The sequence below is a fragment of the Thunnus maccoyii genome, chromosome 18 (assembly GCF_910596095.1).
Source record: "Thunnus maccoyii chromosome 18, fThuMac1.1, whole genome shotgun sequence".
Classification (NCBI taxonomy): Eukaryota; Metazoa; Chordata; class Actinopteri; order Scombriformes; family Scombridae; genus Thunnus; species Thunnus maccoyii.
The window spans coordinates 16,382,109-16,401,205 of NC_056550.1; the positions used below are offsets into that span (position 1 = coordinate 16,382,109).

The 19,097-nt window shown below is 41.2% G+C and overlaps 1 protein-coding gene across 1 annotated transcript in view; it reads right to left on the reverse strand.

The window, feature by feature from the left end:
• Positions 1-19,097, reverse strand: part of rnf213a (ring finger protein 213a) — a 33,548-nt gene that overhangs the window by 2,927 nt on the left and 11,524 nt on the right. The window contains exons 23-65 of the mRNA XM_042391863.1: positions 18,643-18,780; positions 18,382-18,546; positions 16,527-17,769; positions 16,233-16,414; positions 15,977-16,132; positions 12,304-15,876; positions 12,091-12,215; positions 11,663-11,779; positions 11,463-11,587; positions 11,264-11,386; positions 11,096-11,157; positions 10,759-10,912; positions 10,539-10,680; positions 10,257-10,448; positions 9,768-9,898; positions 9,522-9,679; positions 9,222-9,428; positions 8,859-9,046; positions 8,627-8,747; positions 8,432-8,532; positions 8,174-8,356; positions 7,823-7,998; positions 7,615-7,717; positions 7,407-7,521; positions 7,040-7,247; positions 6,696-6,892; positions 6,467-6,589; positions 6,239-6,349; positions 5,006-5,248; positions 4,842-4,917; positions 4,694-4,728; positions 4,494-4,594; positions 4,244-4,400; positions 3,861-4,035; positions 3,245-3,339; positions 2,871-3,122; positions 2,027-2,159; positions 1,579-1,662; positions 1,293-1,473; positions 950-1,151; positions 763-840; positions 371-568; positions 4-93 (exon numbers count right to left, since the gene is read on the reverse strand). Of these exons, the coding sequence (XP_042247797.1) occupies positions 4-93; positions 371-568; positions 763-840; positions 950-1,151; positions 1,293-1,473; positions 1,579-1,662; positions 2,027-2,159; positions 2,871-3,122; positions 3,245-3,339; positions 3,861-4,035; positions 4,244-4,400; positions 4,494-4,594; positions 4,694-4,728; positions 4,842-4,917; positions 5,006-5,248; positions 6,239-6,349; positions 6,467-6,589; positions 6,696-6,892; positions 7,040-7,247; positions 7,407-7,521; positions 7,615-7,717; positions 7,823-7,998; positions 8,174-8,356; positions 8,432-8,532; positions 8,627-8,747; positions 8,859-9,046; positions 9,222-9,428; positions 9,522-9,679; positions 9,768-9,898; positions 10,257-10,448; positions 10,539-10,680; positions 10,759-10,912; positions 11,096-11,157; positions 11,264-11,386; positions 11,463-11,587; positions 11,663-11,779; positions 12,091-12,215; positions 12,304-15,876; positions 15,977-16,132; positions 16,233-16,414; positions 16,527-17,769; positions 18,382-18,546; positions 18,643-18,780 (10,719 nt within the window). The remainder of the gene's footprint in view (positions 1-3; positions 94-370; positions 569-762; positions 841-949; positions 1,152-1,292; positions 1,474-1,578; positions 1,663-2,026; positions 2,160-2,870; positions 3,123-3,244; positions 3,340-3,860; positions 4,036-4,243; positions 4,401-4,493; positions 4,595-4,693; positions 4,729-4,841; positions 4,918-5,005; positions 5,249-6,238; positions 6,350-6,466; positions 6,590-6,695; positions 6,893-7,039; positions 7,248-7,406; positions 7,522-7,614; positions 7,718-7,822; positions 7,999-8,173; positions 8,357-8,431; positions 8,533-8,626; positions 8,748-8,858; positions 9,047-9,221; positions 9,429-9,521; positions 9,680-9,767; positions 9,899-10,256; positions 10,449-10,538; positions 10,681-10,758; positions 10,913-11,095; positions 11,158-11,263; positions 11,387-11,462; positions 11,588-11,662; positions 11,780-12,090; positions 12,216-12,303; positions 15,877-15,976; positions 16,133-16,232; positions 16,415-16,526; positions 17,770-18,381; positions 18,547-18,642; positions 18,781-19,097) is intronic.

Genomic DNA, 19,097 nt, shown 5'->3' on the forward strand with positions numbered 1-19,097 from the left:
TACCCTTTTAAGCCGCAGCATATTTTCTGATTTGAGTGAGGCAAGCAGCTGCCACAGTTCCACACAATGCTTTAGACAGCACATGCTCAGGGTCTGTGGGTAAACAGGGAGAGCATTAAGTTCATCTCATGTTTGGCATATTAAAAAAATAAAAAAACACACACACACACACACACACACACACACACACACACAAAATAAGACATTGTTTGTTTAAATACACTATTCAGGGAGTTAAAGTGCAGTATGATAGCACTCAAAATCAAAACTTGTTTGTATACAAAGTAACAACATTGTCCAGACTGGTTGTTCAGTGGAAGTGAGAGACCGCACAACAGGATAAAATAACCAGTGTCTCAGACAGGCTGACCTTGAGGATATGCGGAGCCATCTGGTTTCCCATCTGCAGCACCTCCTCCAGGTAGCAGGACAGCTGCATGTGAGGCTCTCCCCCAGTCATGGCAAGGAAACCGAGGGCCACTTCCAGTATGGACAAGGCCTCACACACCTCACTGTAGGAGTGCAGCTCCCCAGCCACGGCAAACAGGGTGAGAGTCGTAAGAGGCTCCTGTTGGCGCACACACACACACACAAACACACACACACACACACACACACACACACACACACACACACACACACACACGTCATGAGTTGATATCTACTGTACAACATGTTTGATATGCTGTATGTAATACATGAATGATAGTAGAGAAGTAGAGTAGAGTGAGAGTGGGCTACCTACTATACATCACAACTTACTTGCTTGACCTTCTCTTTTACATCCTTCAGGATAATCTCATAGTTGCGGTCATGTCTGTTCACTAGTGTTGGAATGCCCTGTGGTGAAGAGACAGACGTATGAGGATGAGGGCATATCTTGCACTCAAATAGAAGTCATTTTTTGGACAAAGCCATTGTGCTTTGCTTATGCTTTTCATTTGCTCACATTAAGAGTGATGAGAGGTTTGCCCAGTAGGAAGCGTGAAACAATCTGCTGCTGGATCTTGGGCAAATCATACTCATGAATGGTCTCCTGGCCTCTCTCGATGCTGTACTGGGTGTTGGACAGAACCAGGGGCATCAGGTCCCTCTCTAGCTCATACCGGATCACATGCAGGTCAGTCAGATCTGCAGGGCTCACTTTGTAGCTAATGGAAGGATAAACAGACCAGTTGAAGAAGAACAGTGAAGAACAGTGTCTGGGAGTACAGCTGTAAACACATTCTTTTCTTTATGTGCTTACAGGAAAACATGTGCAAGTCAGAAAAATGTGGTAAGAGCGCCCCCACCTGGTCTCCTCTCCAGTATGTTTATCCACACAGTACACCAGGTCATTGTGCAGAGCAATGAGGTAGCTCACAAGGGCTGTAGAGCACAGGCCTGGGCCTTGTCGCCGCGGTAACATCACCCTTATGTCACTGTTGAGGTCCATGTCCTTCTGACAGAACTCAGCTGGGATCTTAATCTCACCTGAACAACAACATTTCAGGTAAAGTCAAATCACAGAGTTGGACTTGCACAGGCAGTGTTAAGTGTATGAAGAGCGTGTAATGGACAGTCAGTGTTTGTATTTACCGTTGGTTGCCAGAGACACTCTGAGCTGATTCCAGGTTGTCAAGAAGATTTCGATGTATTTCTCATACCAGGTTCTCAGCGAAACTGCACAAATGAGGAAACCGTATATTTCATCCAAAGTGCACACACGTCAGCTCCAGAAACATTACTTGCACTACATCTGAAAGACTTTTGTAACTGTTGCAGATTAAGACATTGTTCACATGTGTTCTTATGTGTAGAAGAGATTTTGCTCTTTTAAGAACACTCAATCATTGTCTCCTTCCAGGTTAAAACAACTCATTCCTTGGCAGGCAGGTCTTTAAACTGTATGTTGCCAGCCATTTTACTATGACATTTTCAAGAAAGTGGTAATTAGAAGTTTTGTGGAACTTTGTATCTCTTGTGCAAGTGAGTCATACAACTGAAAAAGTTGAGAACAAGTGGTGTAGACAGTTGGTTTCAGTACCTGCTTTCTGACTGTGGAGGAATTCGTTGATGGTGCCACAAGTAAGATCTGTGACGTTTTGAAACTTCTTGACCAGATCTCTCTGAAGTGTGAGGATATCAGGAAGGTGCTTCACCAGTCGCAGCTCTGCTTCCTGATACAAATAATAATGACAGATTAACCAGTTGCTGCTAAAATGTTCTTCATAACTGACATACTGATAATAAACAGTTCAGGCACATTTTTTCTGGCACACAAAAATGGACCGATGACTGTGACTAAACAAATGAAACACTTTTTGTATCTAGAAGTAGTGCATTGTATGACCTTAATTAGTAGTTTCTCAAACAAAAAGACAAGCATAATGTGGGCATTATTCCTACATTTACACGGATAGTTAATTCAGATCTCCCATATTAATTGGTTCCATTTATGCTTTTCAAGATTTTTTTGTGTTTTCACCATCTTCTTTGTGAAGCATTATTGAAATGTATTCTTTTTTAATTTTTTGTTTATGAAAATCACTGCTATACCATTGTCTGAATTTAATTTCTAGGCAACTACTGTACTTAAGACTTTGAGCTAGATACAAAAGTGTGTCTCTTTTAACATAGCTCAATTATGTATTTGTTTTTTGGCTTATACTGTGTTGCAGCAAACCAATCAACTGAATTAATTAATGGACTGTAAGCAAAATGCAGATCTAAATGTAGCTCACTACAAGAACATACACAAGCAATCACTGTACAAGAAGGCCATACTGTTCAATCAATCCATTGATTTAAAAATAACTCTGCTGTAAGCCTAACACAAGATTCATTTTTTTTTGTAAGTGGGCTTTCATGTTCAGTCACTTTTTTCTTACTCTATGAAGAAATCTCCATAGCACAGGCAGGGTGTCTTTGCCATCATTCTGCTCTACAATGTGGGTGAGGCTCAGCAGAGTCACTTTCTCCCTGCAGCTCCACACAGCAGAACCATGGATCAGAGAATTTTGGGGAAGTGAGGCCAAGAAGAAACGAGGATCGCCAAACATGAGCTTCATGATTGGACTGGCAGAGATGCGAGAGTCGGCCCGGATGAATGTGTTCACTTCCTTTAAATGTCTATCCAAGTGCTGTGGAGGAGAAGATGACAAAAGAGAAAACTTGTTGATCTCCTACAGTACAATCAGACAGCATTAGTTCCTAGAATTAAACCATTTGTTCCCTATCAGAACATAATCAAAAGCATTTCTACCTTCAGCTGAGGTGTGATGATGGAGTTGCTCACTTCCATCTCCCATTCATTTCTAGCTTCTTTAGTGGAGAGTCGATTGTCATAAGGAGCAGGCCCTGAAAGGAAAGATGAGCTGTTTTTAACAGGGGAACTCTGGGTAATTCTGTGAATGTTGTGTTTTTGTTTTTTTTTCTTCTTAGGGCTAAAATGTAACCTGACCATATCCTGGACCATTTCGAAAGCTAGGAATGACACTGCAAAGGCCAAGTCTGACCCACGTGCCTCCACTTGATGACTTAACTTAAAACTTAAAATTACAATATACAACTTAATACCTTTATAACATCCCCTGATACAAATTAATTGCAACATGATGCCACACAATTCCTGACCACTAGAGGGCACCTTTTCTTTTTTTAACTCCTCTGTCTCTGTCCTTAGTACATCAATCAATACATAAAAAACATGAAATATACAACAAGTAAGCATCATGGTTCAGGAGCAACAAACTTTAGAAACATGCTTTCACTACCTTTAGAAAACAGGCAAAAAGATGTCTCTCTAAATATTCAAATAGCACATCATATTTTTAGTGTATTTTTAGGGTTTGCAGGTTTGTTGTAGGTTGTTTTCTTACATTTTTGGGGCTGGTGGGGTTCCAGGAGGCTGCTGATGAGCAGGTGAACAGCACTTACTGTGTCGTCTGCCCCCTTGCCCAGAGATCTGATAAAATGTTCAATGTCCTTTTGCAGGTGACCAAGTAGAAATGCTCCTGGATCAGGAACTGGAGGCTTGATGATGGGAGAGATATGCTGAAAATGCAAATACAGGAGATAACTGACCAGATTCCCACCTCTTTTACTTGGGTGATTTGGTGTGCATCAAAGAAACTCTAAGAAATTGCTTAGTGCATTTGTTGTTGTTACCTAAAACTGCACTTTTAAACATCCAAGAATATACTTTGAGTAGAAATTGTCTCTATTAGAACTATACTGATTTTTTTGTCCAAAATGAAGCTACCTGTGGGTGGTTGCAGGCACCGAGCAGCATGGCCATGTGGGTGAGCATGCGGACAATGGTGAAGGGAACAGGGGAAATGCTCTTTGTGTCCAGCATGTCTGGATTGTCCCTACGACTGGGGTCACCGAGAATGTGGCCTGATTGAGTGCGATCACCTCTGTCAGAAGACAAAAAATAAATAAGAAAAGAAAATGTGGTAAATAACTTTCTTTTGTATTCTTCCATAATTGTTAACCTATAGGCCACTTACTGCAGCTGAGCAGCACGAAATCCCTGCACAGGCAAGTGGTTGTTTCCTCCAATCACAACGCCACAGTCCAAACAATGACTTGTTTGCATGGGCTGACCGCACTATAGCAAAGGAAACAGGAGGCAAGAAAAATAATTCAGAACATCTAAAGGATAGTAGTAAAACAGAGACTCATTTTGGTCAAACTGAATGTAACATACCTCTCCAATAGTGCAGGGGTGACCATTTGGACAATCTATGGTAAGAGCAAATCAAAAGTTAATATACAAGTGTTTTGCATGGCTGTATAGAATCTTAAACTGATATATTCCAAATCTGAGAGTACACTTTTTTCTGCCTGTTACTCACAGTACCACTGCAAATGTCCCATAGCTTGTTGAGCCACTGCTAACATGTCCTCTGGCATGGTAGGCAAGAAGGCTGCCTATATTAACAAATGGAAAACATTCAATTTACTTCGAAAAAGGGGTGGCCTAGTTGGCAGCACTAAAAGTAGCCGACAATATATATACCTGCATGTTGGCAGGTGTCATTGCCAGCTGCTGCAGAGGAGCTAAGATCCCCTGGTTCCCGCAGAGCAAGACAGCAGCCAGGTGAATAGTGAGCTCTGCAGACACACACTGGGCCCCAGAGGTCCCAGGATGAACAGTCAATTGCCCGAGTTGGTTGGTCACCAGAGCCTGGGCAAATGCCTTCACCTGTGGGTTGGCAAGCACTCTGGAGGTCTGGATGTAGGTCACCAGAGCTTGTAATTGCTGTAGGTACAAAGACCCAAAAAAGACAATAACTGACATAGAAAACAGACCAGTAAAGAACTGCAGTGTTTCCCCTATAGTTGTACAGACCTGGTGGGCCACCGGGCCAACAAGAACCCCCACCAGGCCAAATATATCACCAAATATCCATTAATTTGAAAATCAATAATCAATAGCGTTTGGGAGCCTCTGTGCAACACTGTTCCAAAACGTGAGTCAACCTCTGTGTCATTGCCTGGGAAACTTTTGATGTGATGCGAGTGCCACTGATATCAGTGTCCTTTTAAATTACTGCAGAGCGAGAGAGTATGGGATGCAGATTAGCCAATATGAGCATGGCACCACCTAAAAAGAGAAAAAGCTCTAATGCAGGTGCAGGACAAACAAATATATCAACGTTTTTCTCCAAAACTCTGGAGTCAAGCAAAAATACTGATGAGGAAGAAGGGAGAGGGATAGCTTATTTTTATGCAATAAATGCAGCTTATTAAGTCATCCTCTCCTTGTGACCACTTGTCTCGTCTTGAATATACCGAGCAAACAAAAATTTGAATGCAAATATAAATTGTAGACCGCCTGCTGTGCCAACAGCCCTAAGCTGACATCGCAAAAATATCCCTTTGGGGGTTTTTTGGTGTGTACCACCAGGCCTGAAAAAAATTCTAGGGGAAACACTGAACTGTATTGTTGTATTTGGTAATTTATATTTATATTTCCCATTTACAAGCAAAATATGATTTGAAGACAAGTAAAATGGACTTACAGAAGTCTGTTCAGATGGTAACACAAATTTTATGCTTGTTTGTACTGTATCAAGTTTGTCATATAACAAACCACAGCGTGTTTTCTTGGACAGTTGTTTTTTATGTGGTTAATTTAAAACACATACATACTCACACACAGATGTATTTTTTTGCCAAACTAAAACTAAAGGAGTAAACAGCACTCCTGAAACAGTACTGTGTGTACTGTCTTAATGTAAAGATATACCTCAGGCTTGGGATGGAAGCTAGCATTGGTTTCTCGGTAGACAGTGGTGACTTCTCTGTACAGTGCCAACAAGAGGTAAACTGTTGTCGACTGTGGTAAGCGCTTGCACCCCTATGAAGGAAAAGCAAAAGAACAAACCAGAAAACAGGATTTCTGTGTTAACATATATAGGAAAGTGGAGTCCTGATCTGATATGGAGTTACCAACAAAAAAGTGATGTAACATTACCACACAGGTCTCATCCAGTCCCTCCACTTTGCCTTCCATAATTCCCTTTGCAACAGCGTTTCTGATAGTCTTGTAGTCTTCCCCACACACAAGGTACTGGTCAATTGGGGTGGCTTCTTCAGTCTGGGTGTAATTAAAATATAAAAACATATTAATGCTGCCAATACATTTAGAAAATGACCATACCATCATTTGGCATTTGGCAAAATCACACTGTGGATAATTGAACCTTTTGCAGAACTTCTTCAGGGAAGAGCCAGTGCATTTTATCCATTTTGAGGAGTTTCAGGACAAACTCCACTCCATGTTGGCTGCAGATCTTTCGGATCAAGTAGACACGATACCAGTTGTTCCCGCTGCGTCTACACAAGTTTATCACACTGGTCAGGAAGGCTGTGGTTTCACTTTGACCACCATCTTGGGTTTCTGGTATGAGATTAAAGAGAATTGCTTTTTGATCAAAAGAACACATTTTATAAACAGACATCAATTACAAATGTCTTGGCTTTTTCAATCACAGATAAGTGTACAGTATATGAGGAACTAACACTGTATTTCATCAAAATTACACACCTGTGGCTCTCAGTTTTTCCACAGTGAGGGTAGCAGCCATCTCCAGGTCCAGACGCACTCTTGCCACCTGCTGCAGATTCTCCACAGTGGCTGTTTCAGCAGACTGATCATGTGATTGCAGGTACTCAGTCAGGAAGGCACTTTCATCTTGCAGACACAACCTCTGTTCTGCCACAGACCTGAACTGCAGCCTCTCAAACATGGAATCCTAAAGAAATGAAAAGGTAAAAAGTGCATTCATAAAAATCATGCCATTTCACAATGTTATGCATGATTACCATACCTGTATGCATTCAATACAACCTATTAAATTGATAAAGGATACACTTTATTTGAAATATACTGGAGGGTTTGAGCTCATGTTTACCTCCAGGCAGTTAATATACAAGGAGTAGAGTTCGGTTTTGTCTGTCTCCTCCAAGATGTTGCTCCGCTCAACTTCCGCCAGATGCTGCTGCAGGTAACCTTTAACTTCATCGAAGCTTCAAAAACAGAGAAATTCATGGAAAAATGAGAAACCATAAAAAAATGGTAGATCAGTACTATGTTAGCCTTTAGCAATTCTAGCACATTACCTGTACTTCAGCAGGAGTTTGAGCACAACTGACCGAACCACTGGATTTTTATCCACAGAGTCATCAAACGGAGAGAGCACCTTTGTCCGAATTTGTCGATAGTCTGGAGAAAAACAAAAAAAGTATATTCAGAGCTGACAAAATATGTATGAGCAGAAACATGGATGTGTGTATACAGTCAAATACCAGAGTTAGAAAAGTGTCCTACCTCTGCTCTGGGTTAGAATGGGAACAGTGTTGGCCTCCACCATGAGAAAGGACAGCAAGTGAAGAATGACAGCTGAACAGGGGGGAGAATTGTCCTTGAAGCACACAGTAGACACCAGGTCTATGAAGAAAGCATTGCACTGCTTCCTGAACTGAGCATGTTTGTTGATTAGAATCCTGCACAAAATAAGAGTAACAAAAGTTATGCAATTTCTTGCTTAATTTTATTACAGGCCATATTCAAACAGAATGAGATTGCGTATGTGTAAATAACCATCATCACATGGATACCTTTTATTGGAAACAAAACAAATCAAAATTAGCTCATTTTGTTCCATACACAGTTACCAACCTTATATCCTCAGAAGGAACCATGGGAAAGTTGTCATCAACCGGCTGCATGCAGAGGGGACAGTACATCTGACCAGGGAGCAACCACTGTTTGATACAGGCAACACAAAAGATGTGTTCACATGGCAGGCAGAGTGGATCTTGAGGGTCCCCCATACACACTGGGCACAGAGTCAGACCAAACCTGGATAAAACATAATGGCAGGTGAAGACCCAGAACAGTAGGAGAGATGCAAAAGACAGAAAAATTAATCTGTACCTGAAACTGCATTCGACGGCTCCATCTTTGCAGGTTTTGAGTAAACCAATTACTGCCTCAAATGGCTGCTGGGATTTGAGGTCGGAATTTTTTTCCAGTACCTTGATGGGAGAGCAGAGGTTATACATTTTATGATGGATGAAGGAATTATTGTTGTTATTGTCAAAAATAAGGCTAGTACAAACCCAGACAAACCTGGCAGAGCCTTCGTGTATGCTCTAAAACTAAGGGTGTCAGCTCCCTCTGTACCTCCTCAATACCCATCAACATGTGCTCCACAAATAGAGAGAGAGAAAATATTCGATTCCATCCAGCTCTAAGAAAAAGAAACAAACAAATAATTAAATACAGCCTAAAGTTCAACCTAAAGTCTAGCTAAAAACCTCAGCATACACAATTTGAACATCTTTACTTTAGCTTGACTTACTGGACTCTGCAGACAATCGCCTTGCTCCTCTCTCCATAACCTCTCACACTGTCCTCTGAGCAGATCAACTCAATGGGAACCTGGAGTTTTTTGACCTGTCTGAGCCAGGCTTGTCTTTGTGCATCTGTGTCCAGGATTCTGGGCTCCAGGTACTCCACGCAAGCAAAAGCGGCATACACATCAAGAATCTTGGATACAGGGAGTAAACAATCATTATACATTTCAGGCATCTAAATGGCCAATATGGATAATAAATATTACCAAACATAACTTAAAGTCAATATCATGCATTCCAAATTCATAAAGCCTTGAACAAAGTGGAAAAAGAAAAGCAAAGTGAATAACTAGTGTTTAGAAGCTCACCAATTCCACTCCATCTCTGGCATTAGGATTCTTCAAGAGGTCCTGAGTCACCTGGGGCTCGATGCAGATCATTCTGGAGAGGTTCTGCAGTCGGTTCTTGAACTCATGATAAGCAGCATGAACCCATGGAAGAGACATCACTGTGTCCGTGGCACTGAGCTTCAATCGGAGCTCATTGACACAACAGTTCAAAGCACTAGACAGCAACTATAAAATCAGGTAATGTGAATTAGCATAAACATGCACACAAAAGTAAACAGATGTGTCTTTAAAATTCAGTGGCTTTGACAGAATATCAACCTGCAAATCTTGTTGACAAGTCACGTTCATTGTCATGGAGACAAAATCCTGTAGGTAGCGGAGGAAAAACTCTGTCTGCATCTCTGGGTCTGCTTTCGCAATGTATCGGCCCAATGGCGTCTTCCAAAAGAACTCCTCAAACTCTTGGTGAGTGCGGTCTATCAACAGACATATTGGGTTAATAAAAAAGTCAAAGGCACAGCAACATCACAGCAGTGACAGAGCCTACTAACAGGCATGTATTACCTTCATGCTGAAGCGCATGAACCCAGAGCTCCTCTAGGTAGTCCCTGATCCTCCAACTGAAAGGCATGCTGCAGCTTAAGTTCCTGTCTTGGGCAATGTAGTTCTGTACAAGGATTGTTCTTGTCTCAGAGCTGTGAAAGAGAAATACACAGAGATACATGAGGAGAAAATAACAAACAGTAAAAAGAGATATTTATTGGAAACTGGTACCCTTTATTGTGTTCAAAGTGCAGTATTAGATTCAAGATTTAAGAGCCTTCATTGCCATTTGCACAAGCACGGTACATGCAGATTAGAATTCTTCACTTGGTCAGGTTAAAAGAAATAAATTTACAATAAATTAAAATTAGAGTGAATAAAAAAATTAAAGTTAAACATTTTTAATAAAGAGTAGCAAGGTCTGAAAGGTATTACATTATTTATTACATTATAATTGTTGGAGTTATTTACATAACTCCAACAATTATTTACATTATTACCACCACTTACTTGTGGTCCACTGTTAGGTGTGGGATTTCCAGCAACTTCTCATTGCCAAAGATGTCTAACCACAGCCTCTTTACAGATTGACTGCAGTTACTATCAAGCAAGATGTCCAAGTTTTGGTCACGGTCAATGACTGAAACCAGTTGTGCCAAGATGGGGACGACCACAGCCTGAATACGCTTCCATAAGGTGTGCCTGTCATGGCCAAGAAAAAGTTAAAATAGCTGTTGAAAAAAATCTATAGGCAAACATAGAAATTTTGTACTCTGCAGCTATAGCACTCACCTGAATGTACCACCTTCTTGCAAGGCATCAATGTTCGAGGCCTCCTTAATGACCCAGTTGCTTTTGATGGATGAGAAGGTGTTGCCATCATGAATCGCCAGCAATGAGTGAAGATGTCTCTTCACAGTTTGCAGAAATTCACCTGCCAAGAGTTAAATAACAAAATGAGCGCTGCAACTGTTGTAACATAAAGTGCTGAAAAAAAAACTGTTGTTAGTACCTTTCATTTCATCATTGTCACTGAGAAGTGTCAGTAAGATCTCAACTCTCTGAGTACTTCGGAAGCCACTTTCCACCTGGTCCCTCAGCATGCCTACTGCACTCTGCACACAGCTTCGCACCAGTGCTGTGGTGTCCAGAACATTATCCCAGCCCTGCAGCAGGAGAACATACTGGTCAGGAACTAGTGTCACAAGTAATGCAGAATAAAATGACACACAGCTGTTGTGCACATACGTCAAGTTCAGATGTTCAGTTAAAGTCAGAAAACGATATAATGTAAATTTGAGGTTTTCCTACAACAGCAAATGTTTTAAATATATGCTGCATATACTCACATTTTCCTCTGACTCTGCTTCCGCCTGTTCATCACCAGTGTACATATCATCCACCTCCATGGCTGTACAAAAGAATTTTGTAATTCAATGCCGTGAAAGACTTCACTGTAAAGACACTGGATACTGATGAAATTATAATTTGCTGTCAAATATTGAGCAATCAGTTACCTTCAGGCTGACTCATCTTTGTTTTAAACATTTGACTAATTGTCATGTTTTGCAAGGCTTTGATGTCTGAAACAATATCGTTTGATCGTCTGAGGTCATCAATGTGAACTGATCTCCAGGGGCCTGTAGATGTTAAAATGTCATCAGATTACTCTTCGAACAATAATAAAAAACTGATTGCAAAAGTTGTAATACTTACCTCCATGAAAGCCAACATAGGAAGTCCCTCCTTCCATTCTTGGCAGTCTGGTGATAAAGTAGACAAACACCTTGCTTCCAATGTTCTCCTGAGTTATCTTGTTGATTTCATTTATGGAGGAATACCTAAAAATGAACAGAAAAAGTCAATATGGCAAAACCACACACTAATGCATGCCTAACAGGAAATGTTCGACCTACTTTGCAGATGCAATAAGATTGGCACTATGGGTGGCTTCATCAAAATCACACTGAATGACAAGGATCTTGTTGCAGGGTCCAGCGCTACTGCTTCCATTTTCAGCTGTGAGGAAGTTCCTATGAGAAAACAGAATCTTCAGTGCTTGTCTAGACATACACTATATACATCAATACAAATGTCAGACAATCAGAATTGTTTTAAACAATCTAATTAAACTGTAAATTATAAAGTATATAATTGCCCTCATGACAAAGTATCTTTTTTTTCTGGTTTCTATATATAAGTTAAGTATATATTTCCATAGCTTTATTTATTAGTCTTTCTGGAATTTGTGTAAGAATGCCAACAAGTTTGAGGCAATAAACCGTAACTGTTATAAAATGTAATTTAAAATTTAAATTATATATTCTCCATTATATCAACAAACCTGATCTTCTTCAGGAAGGAGTGCTCTGTGTCAAACTGCTGGAGTGAGAGAAGCTCAATACTTTGCAACATTCGCTCCAGTGGTTCCAAGTCAGATGCCGTCAAAAGTCTGGAGAACGTAGTAACCTATGAAATTGTACAAATTACAATTAAAAAGGACTTATGACTACAGGATATATTTGAAACTGGTATTGTATGATAACTTTACAATTACCTCTGTGAAGGTGGCACAACAATGTACTTCCTGCCTTGCGTGAGCAAGTATGAAGTCAGCTAAACAGATGTTATTCTGCTCTTCAAAGTAGACCCTGGCCAGATATTCACTCTCCACTTTGGGGAGGCCTGTACAGTCCAATCGCACCACTGAGTCTGGTGTAGCACATTTGAGCAGTATGAGTTTAGCCTCATCAAGTGCTCTCCTCTTGGGATCTGAGATTTCCAAACTGTCACTCTGCTTCTCTATTACTTGAAGAATCACAGAAGCACATGTGTCTGAGTGGTAGCCAACAAAGACGTCTGGAGGTTGGTACTTGTATGTCTGAGCTGCTGCTGCATGTTGACCACTGAGAGACACAAAGAGTCTGATCCATCTCTCCAATTCATCCACCATCCTCTTCTGCTCAGTTTTAAGGACAGTGTGGATGTCCAGGTAATGTTTCTCCAGCCTGTTGATGAGAGGTATTGGGAATTGTTTGTAGACCACCTCTCTTTCCTCAATGACAATTAGCCTGAAGTCTTTGTGCACCCTACATTTGACACGGTGGGTTCCCAGTCCAAGATCCACATATTTCTGTCCTCCCAAATAGACATAATATTGGTTTAGAGCATCGTAGAGACTTTCATAGAGGTTCTGCAAGTTTAGGAGCACAACAGTTTCACCTGTCTCCATGCAGATCTTTACTCGGTTGATGTTGCGGCAGATTTGGGTATACTCTTGGTCTTTTGGGAAGCTGGATCCAAAGATTATTTCTGGTTGACCACTTTCTGAAAAGAAGGATTGCTGCAGGATCTGTAGGGCTGCATAGTTTTTTGTGAGCACCAGTAAGTAGCGACATTCTTCCTCTTGCCCCACTGCCTGAATGTTTTCTCTCACAAACTCAATGGCACTGATGTTCTCCAGGTTGGGTGCAATCTGCAGTCTTTTGGTGAAGACACTGACTACGTCCACATCATCCCTGCCACTGAAATTTCTCAACACTGCCTTCACAATCTCCTCTGCAGTGGGCTTCCGTTGAGAAGCTTTGGCCACTGCAAAAATCATCTTAATCAAGCTGTAATAGTCACGTAGGCCAAAAAAGCCTTTGCCTTGCTTGCGGCAGATCTTCAAATAGGCTCTTGCAAAGGGTTGGAAGAAATCACTGACCTTCTCCAAAACCATCGCATCAGATGAGCATATGCCTTTAGCACTCTCTATGAGTTCCTTCTGATCAGGGTCACCGCGGGACACAAAGATGCCTCTGTTCATCTTTGCAGGGTCTAAAGCCCAGTTGGAGATGCCAATGAATCCCACCTTTTTGTGTGGCAGTGGCTCATCATCAATGCATCCCTCCTCTAGCAGTGGGTGAAGGGTTTTCAGTGGCATCTTTGGGGAGTCCTCAGCAAGCCCAATCTCATCAAGGACCACAACTGAAATGTATTCATCCAGGTTTTTTCCTTCCTGGAAGCGTCCGCATTGCTTGAATGTATTAATGATGCCTTCTGGTGTTGAGTGAGGGCTACACTGGAAGGACACCAAATGGATCTGTTTAAGCATTTTGTAGAGGTCAGAATGAGCGGCTTGGCCCTGCATTGCATCTGCCACCAGAGTTTTAGACAGAGATTTTGAACTTCCAGGTTTTCCCACTAAAAAGAGAGGGATTCTTAGCTCAATGCAGAGAACCATCATGAAGACATTCTCCTTGAGGGCACTGTTTCTTGCAATAGTATCCCCCATTGGCACACCGCTCAAGAGTAAATCCTGCATGAGTGAGATTTCCTGCATTACCTTTGCTGGGCTGTATGCTGCTGGTAGGCTTCTGCTGATTTTCTGTCTGTATTTATCCTTATTTTCTAAGCAGGCATGGTAGCACACTCCTATGGCCATGACTAGAGACCATAGCACAGGGTCTCTGACCTCAGGCTGTCTCTCAGATTTTTCAAGCTCTGCAAAAAACATGGCATGGTTGTCAAAGAACCAAACAAAAGCCTGCATGCAGCGCTCAACATCTCTCAGGCTGACAAAGCTACATTCATCTTTTCTTGTCCGCATATACTTCTGGGAAGCTGAAAGAACATCAGTGATCCACTTGATGTAACTTTGATTGATCTCTTTATTTTCAATCACTCTTCGCACAATCTGCTGGATGTATATTTTCTCTGTGTGATCATTTAACTGTCCAAAGTCCCACACCAGAGGGATCATGCTTGGTGGCAAGGCCTGAACTCTATACACTAGCTGGCGGAGAGGGATAGAGCCTAGCTTTTCATCTGTCTCTTCAGCTCGAACACGGTACCCAAGGCCAGCAGATTCTAACCTCTTAATCATCTCATCCGTGTGCTTTCGGTAAGGGTTGCATGCTGCTATGATCTGCAAACCATGGTTGGGTGCCACACTTTCCCCCTTGACTGTCTTGTCACAGAGGACCTCCTTAATACTGCTGATGGCCTCTGTAGTGTTGGCTTCATCAAAGAACAGAACAGAGTCAAATCCATAGTCTTGTTTGTTGATAGAAGCAATGGCTTCTGCTTCTCTGACTTTGGTGTAAATCATCTCTGAAGTTGTCCCTCCATGTACCTTGACCAGTTTCATGTTCTCAGTGGCCACTCCACTCCTCTGCAACTCACAAAGAAATTTGATGAGCCGTGTCTTACCACACCCTGTCTCTCCCATGATGATGACAGGGATGCCACACCTGAACCGCATATGGATTGCCAGCATCTTCAGTATGTTGTCAGTTGTAAGCTCATATGTTTCATCAGGGTCAAGAGGCCACTGGATACCAAGAACATTGCAGATTCGCTCTATTTTCTCCCCTCTAGGAAGGCGATCAAAGTCAATGTTGAAAGGGACTCTCTGTAGCTTTAGGCCTTCATACAATGCCCTTGTCATTACGTTCTTTTTTATCACCCTTCCAGAAGTGGGCTCAATGGCGTCAACAGAGTTCTGTTCACTGGGCTGAAGATGAAAACCAATGAAGGTCATGGACACATGGTCATCATTAAAGAAGATGTATGGATGTGATTCTGTTTCCCATCTCTTCCTAATCAGAAAAGGGGCCAAGTCTTCATCTCGGACACCAGTCAGGTCCATCTGCAGCCTGCCAGGACTCTGGTCAGAGATGCTGAGTGATGGAGTGGCAAAGTCCTTTGCCATCAGAATCATGAAATCCACGACAAAGGTTTTGAATCCAGTTAACGTATCCCCAGTGAAAGTGGCATCACAAAAAACAGATGTCTCACAGTCTTTTAACTGCAGGTTAAGGAACCATGCGAAATTTCTCAGTTCTGCCCATGATGGGTCCATAATGCCGCAGTACATGAGAAGCATCTGTAGACATTCCACGTGTGACCCTTCAACACCCTGATATGTGAAAACATCAAGATCACTGTGGTTATGAAACCGTTTGAGATACTGGTATGGTCGTTGAAAGGCTGCACTTCTGAATTCTTCGTCATCCATCAGTGGGTCTTCGTTGCTCACAATGGTGGGATCTTCTTGTTTCCTCATCTCTAGCATCAACACTTCTTTAGGTGGTCGGCAGAAAATATTTGGGAACACATCTGTGAATGAGCTGTTCACAGTTTGAGCCTATGAAGAAATCAGAGATGAAAACACAACTAAGGGTAAGCATAGGTTTAAAATCAAATGACAAATGATTAGTGCATTAGTGCTAGTGCCAAACTCTTACCTGCCGTGAAGCATTTCTGGTTGGCTTGACAGTTGGTTCTAAAATCTCTATGACATACAGCTGCCTGTCACTGCTCTTCCACATATTTCCCTCAGAGTCCATCAGATAGTGTAGAATCAACAATTTGAAAAGTAACTCATTGAGGCCTTTCTGCACCTTTTTAAATACAGAAAAAACAATCTATTAACACTGTATGTAAGGTGTTGAGATATGTCTTTTTAAAAAGCATTAACTTCACATTGAGATTCATTATTACCGATGATGTGACATCAAAATGGAACATTGTAAGTTCTCTCTCTCTGGGGGTGTTCAACAGAGACTGAAGGATGGCATCCTCATCTACATTAGGTTCAATCAAGCGAATACATTTCATCATTGAGGGCTTTTTGGTTGAGTGCCTCAGTTTTTCATAGAGTCTTCTGATGTAGAGAGATTTACCTGAAATTGTGAAAAAAATGTCATCATGACAAGAATAAACAACCTTGGAAGTGACATATTCACCATCAGTGCAATTTAACAATTTGAAATAGTCAGGTACATATATACGCACCAACACCAGCCCTTTTGGATGAGACAACTCCAACACACAGGCGGTCTTTGAATGCAGCTGCAGCACTGCATTGATCGGCTGGGACCACGTAGTGTTTGTGGAGATACCTCTGGATCCTCACCAATGGCTCTTGGGGAACAATGTGCAATCTGTATTGGCTGAAGGCTGATGGAAGGTAGGCATGCTCTCTTTCTGAGCTGCAGATGATAACAAGGCTGTAGTCCTTCCTGCTCTGCATTTTCATTCGTTGAAAAAAGTTCTCAACTTTAGAGCTCACTTCATAAGTAAGCAGGTCCCCATACAGTAGAGAGTATATCTTCTGTCCACTGTAGCCTGTGCTGAGACAACGTCTGAGGAATAGCTCCACCTGTTCGTAAGGTGTTGAGGGGTTGCACAGGAGGACTTCATCATAGGTGGGAAGTGTCTCATCCTCGCTACTCATGTAAATGGAGATGCAGGATGTCAAGACCTCATCATATGGGCAAACAATGAGGTTTGGATTTCCAGTGACCAAGCCTTTAGGTAGCTGTCTCTTTATGACATTCCCAATGTTCTCATCAGAAATGTCTTCTTCAGTTTGATCTTCTTTGTTGGCCAGTATTTCCAAAAGTCTTCCAAGACTTTTTATGTCAAGAATGTGTGGAAGAAAATTCTTCATGTCTTTCATATAAGCATTCCACATTAGATCAAATTTCTGTAAACCATTTGCTTGTTCCATAAGACTTGGCATAGGATCCAATTCGCTAGTGAAGTCTGGATCTCCCAGCTCACTTGTTTGCACCACAACAAAGGTCTGAAACTCAATGTCCTTATTTTGCTCTTGTGGTTTGGTGAGGATTTCATACTGGAGTGCATGCCAGACTTGCCTCAAGTCCGAGGTGGTGCAATTTGGCTTGATGAAGGAGAGCATCATGAGAACTTGTTCCTCCACATTGCTGACATTTTGCTGAGTAAGCTTGCTGCATAAGTAGACAATCTGTTCAGCTGTATAATAGTTCAAATAGTAATGTTGGGATCTCTGTTTGTCCACAAAATCCATCCAGTAGTCCAGGCATTTCTCCATTTTCCTGCAAAGTTCAGGAAGCTGCTCCTCTATGCTCCCCTCCACAAGAACACTCCCTAACCCTCCCAAGTCCATCATAATACCACAGTTGATATGGGCTTCCCAGTGTCTGAACAGAGGATTCCCAGCAGTGTAGAGGGCAATGAATGCTTCAGCTAGTCTTTGAACACTGGCAAAAACCTGAAAAAATACAAACAGTCAGATGCAACTGTTCATGCATTTTTGTATGTACAGTATATTTAGGAAGCATTCAGCACATTGGAAAGTACAACCATGTCAACTGTTGAACATGCTCTGTCCTTTTCAAATCTGATGAAGATCCTTAAATGAATTAAACTCAGCTCTATCTGCTGTTCAAATCTGCAAGATCTTTATTTTGTATTCATGGACATCATTTGTATACCTTTGTATAGCTTATCTCATTACAACACATTTTAACTATACACAATGACTATTCGTAACTAATATATTCTTCAACAACCAAATGACTAAGTGGCGTTGTCAAATGTTTTTACCAAAAGCATGCTGGGAAAGGGTCCAGTAAGCTCTGTTGGTTTGATTGTCTTGCCAGAATTTATTATTCTTTTTATTTTATTATAATTCTTATTATTTCATTATTACTGAGGTGTCAGTTAATCTTTTAAACAATTTGATGCACCTTTAATAATAGAAAACATTGTACAAAACATTTCATAATATGATACTTATTAGTAGTAGTAAATATTTAAGTAGTAGTAGCAGTATTAGTAGCATTATTATGTTAACAGAATAAAAGGAAATATTTAGAAATACCTCTGCAAAGTGATCAACTTCATTCTGTCCCTGATCCCCTTTCCCAGACATTAGCATGAGTTTGTTCTGTAGCTCCCGAAGATCCTCAAGGGAATAGGAGCGCATCTGCTGGCCCTCATCATGGTCCTCTGGAATCTGCACCTTCAGGATGGTGTCAAGACTCAACTAGATTGAAAAATGGAAATACACAGTCATGCATAACTTTGTAGGAACATTTAAAGCCACTATATTCATACTGCAATCATCTTTGACTTTATTTACCTTTTTTACATTTTGTGCACTGATCAGGTAGATACCCTTGTTGTTGATGGCTGATGCTAATGAGAGAGAAGACAGCTCCACTGACCCATGACTTTCCTTCACAGTCTTCAGCCATTCCAAATGGCGTGCGCTGTCCCGCTACAAAAGAAGACAGCATTCTCAAATGTGCTGTTCAATATTAATTTTCTGTTTCGTGGGATTAGGGTTAGGTTTAACCCAAGTACCCTGACTGTATGACACTAACATTTATGTGAGTGTGTAGAGTTTGCAATTAACTCTTTCTATTGTCTATTATCAATGTATTTCAGAGATATTGCCCTCAGCAAATTCTTAACCAGTAAGGAATTAGTAAATTCTGTTTGTATAGCTATAAAACAATTCCTCAATGTTTGGAGTCTTCTCTAGTTAAACATTGCACAAAATACCCAGACAAATGTTGAAGAGAAGAAGTGAAC